General features: G+C 39.9%; 1 protein-coding gene across 2 annotated transcripts; it reads right to left on the minus strand.

Moving 5' to 3' along the window:
- Positions 1-2,418: 2,418 nt before the first annotated feature.
- On the minus strand, positions 2,419-9,968 carry LOC144654306 (uncharacterized). 2 transcript variants are annotated; one of them, XM_078514409.1, is made up of 2 exons: positions 3,903-7,225; positions 2,419-3,592 (listed from the first exon to the last, which is right to left on the minus strand). In XM_078514409.1, exon 1 carries the CDS (start codon positions 6,922-6,924, stop codon positions 3,907-3,909), a length of 3,018 nt encoding a protein of 1,005 aa, XP_078370535.1. In that variant the 5' UTR covers positions 6,925-7,225; the 3' UTR covers positions 2,419-3,592; positions 3,903-3,906. The 2 variants fall into 2 exon arrangements, with proteins under 2 accessions (XP_078370535.1, XP_078370544.1); XM_078514418.1 differs by lacking the exon at positions 2,419-3,592 and adding an exon at positions 8,773-9,968 and having other exon boundaries at positions 3,809-6,929.
- Between the last annotated feature and the right edge of the window lie 300 nt (positions 9,969-10,268).

The following is a 10,268-nucleotide window of genomic DNA, read 5'->3' on the forward strand; positions in this document are numbered from 1 at the left end:
TTGTATGCATTGCTCTTGATGTCTTATTGTTCATATTTTTGCAATTACTCTTCCGGAACGGGAGGTGATCACTCAATGCATGCTGACATCTGTAATAAGGAGAAAAATTTGTTTTCTGTTAGGAAAGTGTACTATGGCCACCATCTTGACAAATACGAAATGATGAATGAATGGGCTTCATCTAATATCAACTGAATAAAATCACAAAAGGAAACCTTTCTCGCTGAATGAAATTTTGTATGCGTTGCCCTTGATGTCTTATTGTCCTTTTTTACAATTACTTTCTGGAACGGGAGGTGATCACTAAATGTATTTAAGAAAATTGTATTCTGGCCACCATCTTGACAAATATGAAATGATGAAAAAATGGGCTTCATCTAATTTGTAATAAAATAATAATAAAAAAATTGCATGCTGATTGGTTAAATAAACGATGTATTTAGCTCGGAATTATGCGTAATCATGTCAGACGGCCCAAGCGTTACAAGGAGAACATCTTGAAGCGGATAATTTTGCCCTTTATTGATTTTAAAATGGCACGTGCGTGCCGAGGAGATAGGACGACATCAGTCTAAGGCAAAATATTGTTATAGATATTTCTAAATGTTGTTCAAGCGATTAAATTAAAATTCATTGTCAGGCTGCTGAATTCCAATTGTAAGTTAAGTAATTGCTTCAGAGGCCCGCCCCCTGTTACTTAAAAGCCTACAGATTTGTTGGCGACGAAATTTTTCGCCATCACAGGGGGCCCTCACATCAGCTATGAGAATAACTAAAAACATAACTCTTACCTGCTATTGTCTAGCCTGCGAACGCAGACGTATTTCCGGCTGTCGTTTCTCTCCACCGAAAAATGCGTTCGCAGGCTAGCTATTGTCGCGTATTTTGTTTTAAAGCGGCCATTTTGAATATTTAATACTCGGTCTAGCAGGTTGGAGGTCTGGGATCGAGAAGAGTGTGGGGTCTGGGACAGAAAAAACATTCGGAAAATTTAATTGTCGGGACGACATCCGATCACTCTACGAGTCATCCTCGGAGACCCAGGGGCAGTTAGTGGGGCGAGGGAAACGCGAAAATGCGGGTAGAAAATAGCGCGAAACTGCGAGGAAAAAAATCAGCATATTAAAGTTGTATTGACTGAAAGTGCCCCTGGGGAAAGAGTCTTACCAGACCAGTTCAAAAAGCTCTCTGAATACTGCCTCCTGATTGGGCAGAAAAATCTTTTGTATTCCCTTTGTATTATTCTGCCCAATCGGCGACCAGCCTGACTACAGTCCTTTTGGTGTGTTCTCACACGAAATATGTACACAAAGCCAGTTCGCTCGCCATGTCTGTCTTGCTTGTTCGCCAAGAATTTGCTCGGGAAGGAAAAGTTTCGTCTAGTGCCTCCTCAACTTGGATGTGAAGTGTCGGGAAAATTTTGTCTTCGGGAAATATGACCGTTATTTGAGTGCTACAATTGGTGCTGCACGCATTACACGCGCGCGTAGCTAATCGGTCGATCGACGGAAAAATTTACAAAATGTAAGGTCTTGAAAGTTTGTTTGGAAATAGTTTTTGACTTCCTAAAATCTTTAGCTTAATGTAACTTAAAACACATTGTTATTTTAATTTATTACTATGATATTCGAAGTTATCTTTCTTATTACTACATGTATCTTTTCTTTAATGTAGATAAGGTATTACCTTTTTGTAACTTTATTGATTTATTTTTTCTTCTTAATTTTTTTCTTCACCTCCCGCCTCGAATAACTAGGCTAATTGCGGGAGGTGAAAAATATTATAAATAATATCATTGTTTAAATAAACTTTTTGTTGTTGTTGTAGTTTCGCTTCCAGCTGCGATCGATCTTCTATTATCTCACCTATAAAAAACTTAGGAATCGCTGCTGCGCGCTTAGCACGCGTAGCTAGACGGCCGCTTGACACATCTGCCGGGCTTGTTCGTAAAAAAATTACTCTTGCTTGGAAAAGTTTCGCGTTAAGCTGCCATTGATCTTCCCAGAAAAAAAAAAAAAACTGAAAACATCCATTACAGCAGTGCAACTACCATATCGCACACAAACTTTTAAAACTCGCAAACAGCATGCAGGTGTAACGATACCTGCGATCGACCACAATCTGAAGAATCCGCCGTTTCTCCGCGTGCATGGCCGTCAAACTTTTGACGTTTTCAACCAGGGGAGGCACTAGCCGAAACTTTTCCTTCCCGAGCAAATTCTTGGCGAACAAGCAAGACAGGTATGGCGAGCGAACTGGCTTTGTGTACATATTTCGTGTGAGAACACACCAAAAGGACTGTAGTCAGGCTGGTCGCCGATTGGGCAGAATAATACAAAGGGAAAACAAAAGATTTTTCTGCCCAATCAGGAGGCAGTATTCAGAGAGCTTTTTGAACTGGTCTGGTGAGACTCTTTCCCCAGGGGCACTTTCAGTCAATACAGCTTTTATATGCTGATTTTTTCCCTCGCAGTTTCGCGCTATTTTCTACCCGCATTTTCGCGTTTCCCTCGCCCCACTAACTGCCCCTGGGTCTCCGAGGATGTCTACGAGTTCAATAAAGTGAAAAGGGGAAGACCATCTTACAACCGGAAGCAAAATGTAACTTGTGGAAGAGACAGTAATGCATGCAAAAGAGCCTACTATTTGTCAAAAAATAGTCTAAATACCACCCAAACATTCTAAATATCTTGAAATCCTTATTTTTAGTTTGCGAAAAGCTGTTTAAACAACTTTGGCGGCGGCCTTGAATTGAAGGCAGGGTAAAGTTTAAAAAAAAATTAAAAGAAACTAGTATTTCGTGCAATTGTCTAAAGGCATTCATTTGGTCTGTTGGTTCAGTACCTCCCTGTAGCTGGATACTAAAATTAGTGTTCAAATCCAAATAAAAATTCAAACAACACGTTCTATAAAAAGTATAGCCCGAATTTATCCATTCTTGTGGTTGTTTTGCATGGAACTTGCAGGCAGTGTTCAGCTAGTTACGCCTTTTGTTTTGCGACCTTCTGATTAGTCGTGGTTGCAATTCTTGTTCAGGCTTAATGGTGGTGAGTTGAGAAATGGCGGTGAAGGTCCTTTCGAGGAAGATGAAAAGAACGAAGAACTACTCCAATTTTCCTCGACAAGCAAATTCAAAATAACAGAATGGTAGGTATAAGTAAAAACAAATCCGGTCTGTGGCTGATGTACTTTATCGGCAACGAGAACGTCACCTAACAAAAGGTATAATTAGAAACCACCGTTCTTCACGTGTCTGTCAACTCCGCGAAAAACGTTCTTTGTTGAACGTCGTAGCTCGCAAAGACCCAGATCCTAACTTCAAGCGGTTTTGACCAAACTGGAAGTGACATTTCACCTTTTTTGGGACGAGGGTAAAACGCAGTGACGAAAAAACTTTCGACTTTTTCTTCGATGTTCACATCCGGTTCCCGTTTAGATTCCATCAAGCGAATCGAGACAAACATAAGTCATATACACTTGAAAACTTGGCATTTGCATCAAGCTTTTCACTGATCCAGGTCATAACTTCTCACTTAAGTACAGTGACCCCGTGATCTGTTCTCTATTGATGAGGTCTTTCGTGTTATAACACCTATAATAAGAGGATATCAACAAAGTTAATCTCAATTCAATGCAATAATTTTCTTTAGCACAACTGTCACGACGAAGTCAATTTTCCGGAAAGAATAAAAACAAAAAACTACGGCAGCCACAAAATGCATTTCTTGGTTAAAACACCTGCAAGATAATTGCATAGTAACTACTGACATTGATATTGGTTCAATATACGACTTTTTGGGGGCCACTGTCGCTGATTCAGTTGAACTATATACTGCTAGACTTTATTTTAGAATAGCTGCAATTTCAAAATGTGACATGTCTTCTTAATAAATCAAACTTACCGATTTATTTTCTAAAATCAAACGTCACGTTATCTCCAATCAGCATAAATGGTGCCCACTGTCTTACGTGATTGTAGCCATTCGCTCTCATCCACTTCATGGCTTCATGAAGAGATTCACTGGCACTCTCCCCAAGAACAAGGTGACCGTAGAAATTATTCATCAGCTGCTCTGTTGCACTGTCTTCAAGTGCCCACAGTGCCACCAACACTGAGCGTGCACCGGAGCCTAAGAACGCTCGAGCGATTCCAACAACGCCTTCAACTTTCGTCTCTCCTTGGCCACTGTGACAACAGCTCAGTACCACAAGCTTGGCTCTCAGTTGAACTCGAGAAATGTCAGACATTGTCAACAGGTATTCTTCTTCGACAGGAATTTTGGTGATGGGACGTGGAGGGCAAAGGGCAATTTCTCCTCTTTCAGCATCACCATGTGCAGCAAAATGTACAAGGCTTACTGAATTTATCCTATCAAGTACCGCCTGCTTAGTTGCTTGCTCTCCCAACAAAGGCTGAACGCCCAGCAGTCGTCCAATCATGGCTGCTTCATTTCCTGCACAGGGTAATCTAGATATGTTCTTTTTCTTTCCTTTGTAACGCACCAAACCAACATCAGGATCTCCCACTATCAGTGCACCGGTCTGACTGTGATAGTCTGCTGGACTGTCCTGAATGAGCTTGAGAGTCGTGAAAGAAGGAACGATGCGGATCCTGAAAGTCTCGGCTAAATATTTCCCTCTCTTATCTGGTAACGCTGCAAATGGAACTTTGTACAAGGAGCGATCAGGAACAATGATGATCTCGGGTTCCTCGAGTAAGTCGGCTACGGGAGCGATGATCATTTTGTAACACAAAGAGATGTCTGGTTCCTGATTTTTGTTTTCTTCTTCCTCTTCCACAATTCGGAAAGAAGCGGGACTGCCTTTCTGAGTTGACTTTGATGTCGCTTTGACGTCATCATGTAAAGAGCGATCCTCGCAACGCTCCTCTGGTAAAATAGCAAATCTTCGAAAGCTTTTTGCAAAAAAGTCATTTAAATTTCTAACTTGCTGTAGTCCACGGCTTGCAGTGTCATCATTTATTTTCATTTGTCGGAAATGCATGACACCACTTTTATTTAAAACCCATAATAATAAAACTTGAGAAGAATAAGAGATGTATAAACAAGTGCAACTACTTTCCTTCTTCATGATCTGTTCGATACCAGCCCGCGATTGAGGGTTGACTGAGACTTGATTCTTCACAGAGTACTGAGCTGACATTAAATCTGCCAGAGCTCTGGCCCGTCCAAGTTCTGCCACATAGAGAGCTTCGTAAGGATTTCCAGAATCACAAAACATTTCACTTAGCTTCCAGTAGGGAAAACCTCGCAGGTCGGAAAAGTTTATCTTAAATTGATCGTTGTCTCCGAGAAAACCTCGCAATTCCTCGCACTTGCAGATACTTGAATGGAGATACGAAAAGGCTTCCTGCGTTTTTCCTTGGTAAAACTTGAGCTGTGCAAGCTTATAAAGTGACACAAATTGTTGTTCAACGTTTCCAATCTCTTTGCTCATTGCTAGTGCCTTCTCAAGATAATCTTTAGCTTTGACATATTCACCGAGACAAATAAATACACCTCCTAAATTTCCGTAATATGCTGCTTCTCCGTCTAAGCTACCGATTTCTTTTCTGATCTCAAGTGCTTTCTCGTAATGTTCTTCAGCCTTGACATAATCACCAATAAAGAAAAACACTTTTCCAAGGTTTCCGTAACATATGGCTTCTCCGTTTCTATAACCAGTTTCTTTTGATATTGCAAGTGCTTTCTCAAAATAATCTTTAGCCGTCGCGTATTTGCCAAGGGAGAGAAATACATTCCCTAAACTTCCGTAACTTCTTCCTTCTCCGTCTCTGTCTCCGATTTCTTTTTTGATGGCAAGCGCATTCTCAAGACACTCTTCGGCCTTGACATATTCACCAAGATTTACAAAAGCCGTTCCCAGATTTCCGTAAGCTGTGGCTTCACCATATCTGTCGCCAAACTCTTGACTAATTGCAAGCGCTTTTTCGTGATACACTTTACCCTTGACATATTCACTTAGTGAGAGAAACACATTTCCTAAGGTTCCGTAATCTGCTGCTTCCCCTCTTTTGTCACCAATTTCTTTTTTGATTGCAATTGCTTTCTCGAGATATATTTTAGCCTTGCCATATTCAGCAAGATAGTAAAACACAGTTCCCAGGTTTCCATAGTCTCTTGCTTCTCCATTTCTGTCATTTCCAATTTTAATTCTCATCGCAAGCGCTTTCTGGAGATGGGTCACGCTACTTAAATACTCACCAAGAATTAGGAAAACAGCTCCAAGGTTTCCGTAACAAAAAGCTTCCCCTCTTTTATCTCCGATCTCTTTCATAATCAGAAGAGCCTTTTCCATGTGTTCTTTAGCCTTGTGATGTTCACCCAGAGAATGGAACACATTTCCTAGGTTGACATAACATGACGCTTCTTCCCTTCTGTCACCAGTTGCTTTGGTGATTTTAATTGCTCTCTCGTGATAGTCTTTAGCTTTGACATATTCACCAAGAGATCGAAAGACGACTCCTAGGTTTCCGTAAGCTGAGGCTTGTCCTTTGCAGTCACCAATTTCTGTACTGATTGCTAACGCCTTCTCACAGAGTCCTTTTGCTTCTAAATGTTTACACTGCTCCTCGTATAATTTAGCCAGTTGCAAGCTTAGCCTGCTTTCTAATACTTTTTCACCTCTTTTGTGAAACATGCTAAGAAGTTTTCTGCCGTATTGTAATGCCCTCGTGTAATCATTGACCAGACAGTACGCCTCAAACAGTTTGAAATATATTATTTCAGTAAATGTTTGGAATACTTCTTCTTTTGTGACTGCTTTGTTGTCAAGGATGATCAAGCATTCCTTGAGTAATTCGATGGCTTTCAGAACACGACAGGTGTTGAGAAGGAAGTCGACGAAAATGACGCCGATGGAGATGGCTTGTATGACTTCCTCCATGTTTTTCATGTCAAACATATCTGCTGAATAAGAAGAAAAGTTTTACTTTTGAGAAAATAATAGAAACTCAGTTATCAGTTAAATATTTAGCGATTTGTCAGCTGTCGGTAAAAACAATATAGCTCATTTCTGAGAAATCAGCTGAATAGATATCACTACAAAATTTGCAGCTCTTAGAGAAGATCTCAGCAACCAGTTAGAAATTAAACTGTCAGACTTCTACCCCGCTTACCCCCTCAAAAAATTATTTAAGCCCTAGTAGAAATCAGGTTGAAAATTCTCATAATTTTTTAGGCCTTTCTGATCTAATTTTAACCATACCATTAGACATTTGATATAAAATGGTGTGACAGCATTTTTTTAAAGTAATTGTGTCAGACGTGCATTTATGTGGCCTCCGGACGACTGAAGAAAAAAGTCAAGAACTTAACATGTTTCCTGTCGACATCATTGGGCTCAGAATAACGTTTCAGAAAAAAAAATGTACTTGAATGTGATATATATTTTCATTCCGCCCTCTTCATTATTATATCATGATTATCAAAGCACATGATCTTTCACTTTGTTTCTGTCCTTCCATATCAATTCAACGATATTCATTTACGATGTCTTGATGATTTTGGCCGGAAATGGCAATTGCAATGCTTCTTAGATTTAAATTTTGCGGCGGAAAAAGAAGAGGATTCAACTGATCTGGGTCAAAAAGGATTTTTCCTTCAAAATAACAATGCCGCATCAAACGTTCTAACCATTGCCTGCGTTTCGATTTCGAATAGGAAGTTGTTGAGTGCATAATTATAACAGAAATAAAATTAAAAGTAGGTATCTATCTTCCAACACAATGGCTTTTAATGTACAATATTTATAAGGATGCAGACCTCAATGGTTACTGAGTTTACGTATACACAACTTAGCCGAATACTACTCAGACATTGAATTATGGCGTGACACATATAGCCTTATATCTTTCTTTCCCTCGTGTTTCAGTTTCATTCACAGTTCAGGTCACTGAAAACAACATAGGTGTTAAGAGCAGTGCAGAACACAAGAGCAGTGCATGTTTGTGACATTAGCTTGAAGATAGCGAAGCACGAATCTGTTTCCTGATTATACGGAGTTTGATAACGCCTTTCCTTGAGGGGTGCCACTCTGAGAGGGACCCCAGTCTGGGCAATAAACGAATTTGTTTTACAGCATAGCCAGAAAGTCCGGGCGATCTGAAACAAGAGCGCCTTGGCGCATCCATAACCCGATAAACGAACGCCTGTGCTCGATAAATGAGAAACGTCGGGCCTTGTTTTTTTTTTTTTCGAAAATGGAGAACGAAAGTTTAAGGTCTTCTAACTGCGTGCGTCATAACTCAATAGAGGAACGCTAAGCTTGGTCTACCTCTCGTACGCGCGAGCTAACTCGAAGCCGTTGAAAAATCCACTTCTCGTAAAAAAAAAAAATAATAACTTCTCGTAAACGCTGCATTTAAAGTTCCAGATTCCGAGGTCTCCCCTAGCTAACCACAATTTCCGTTCTATGTAGAAATTTCGATAACCGCAGGCTGAAATTTTTCCACATGAACAAAAGACAACTTTTGCCCGGTAAAAGGTCAGCCCGGTTTTCTGCCCTTTTCATAGGACAAATTTAGTGTGAAATACAGTTTAGACTTAATTTATTTATTGTTTGCTCATTTCTGACCGTTTTTCGGAGAATTAATTTGAGTTCATTTCTAATCAATGTAACGGATTAATGTAACGAGGTTAAAACTTTCCAATTCCAATTTTTTGGACATCAATTTTGGTATAATCAAGATAAACAAGTTCTCGTCAATTATTTTGGATCAAAACTCCCGCTAACCTTAATTACTGTACCTACCGGAACTGGAACTAAAATCTTCCCTTTAAAGCAAAAAGTCAAAATAAGTCATTAAACTTTCCTGACTCAATATTAGCATTCCGTGTACAATTCCCTTCAGGCTGTAAGCAATGCTTTATATATGACTGAGTTGTGATGATTCAGGGGAGTTTCATTCCAGTACACAATTAGCAGAATGACATCTTTTTCATCTATTCATCTTTGTTATTGGTACACTTGGACAAATTGCGCTTTTCAGTGTGTTTCAGTTTTCATAATGAATTGTGTCACGGAATGATGTCAGTGCTCTATCTACGACTAAACATATGTCAATCAATTTAAAAAACTTTCTTCAGTCTATTGCTGCATACAGAAAAATAAAGTTGCCAAAACAACAGTTGAATAGGTTTTATCTAGGGGTAATATGAACATAAGTTCCTTATTTAACGAGGAAATTACGATATGTACACAGAAAACAAGTGAAAAAAAACTTGAGGAAACGAAAACATGATTGTCATTGCACATTTTCTGAATAATTCTTTATTTAAAGACAATACCATCACGTAAATTTACGTTGTGGTGTCTATAGCAAAATTCTCTTTTCTGATTAAATCTCCATGCGCCTTTTTGTCACGCTACTGGAACGTTCTCACATGGCTGTTTACAGCTGTCCAATTATCGGCTGGGTGAAGCCCTTCGCCAACTATCAAAGTCGATAGAAACCGAGAGCGAGCCGTCTAATTGTTTTAGCATAACCCAGCGGCTGATCTATAACACACAGAATATCGCTAGAATTGATTTATTGAAGGTTTTGATTTATAAAATTCAGCGAAAACGGAACGCGCACTCCGAGAGCCGTCTATCGATCAATAGACGGCACCTGTGTAGCCAATCAGATCGCGCATTTTGCCAATAGACGGCAGCTGGGTCATGCTAACTGCTATTAGACACCCACCCCGTTCTCAAGTCATTCGCGTGAACTTAATTTAAGGTAAACGTGTACTTTCAAAGGCCCAGATACTCAATTTCGTTCTTCACTTAAATATAAGGGTTCCATGGTGATCTTTCGTACGCACAAAACCTTATGGAAATCGAGTAAATAATGAAAATAAAGCGCGGAAGCGAGGTTAGAGTGAGGAATTGAGAGCTCATACCTCTTTCTCAAAATATATCTGGGCCGATAGAGGAGTATATCTGTACTTCTTCTGTACCACCTTAGTACCCTTTCTGCACCTCCATTGTACCTTTTATGCACCCCCTCTGTAACCTCCCCCCCATCTGTTTCCCATTTGTTTGATTGGAAGGCTATGTCCGCCATGTTGAATTACGCCGTCTTCGCTCGGTCAAGTATAAAGAAGATTTGATTCATTCATCAATAAAGTAATCTGAACTCAAACTCCACAAGTGTTTTGTCTCGTCAATCTCCTTTTCCCAGGGAAACATGCTCCCCACATCAGCCCCCGACGACTCCACGTAGACCTCACATCACCTCCAATTGACCGTACGTCGATAATACT

This window comes from Oculina patagonica, chromosome 1, assembly GCF_052425735.1.
Source record: "Oculina patagonica isolate OP01 chromosome 1, crgOcupat, whole genome shotgun sequence".
NCBI classification, from domain to species: Eukaryota; Metazoa; Cnidaria; class Anthozoa; order Scleractinia; family Oculinidae; genus Oculina; species Oculina patagonica.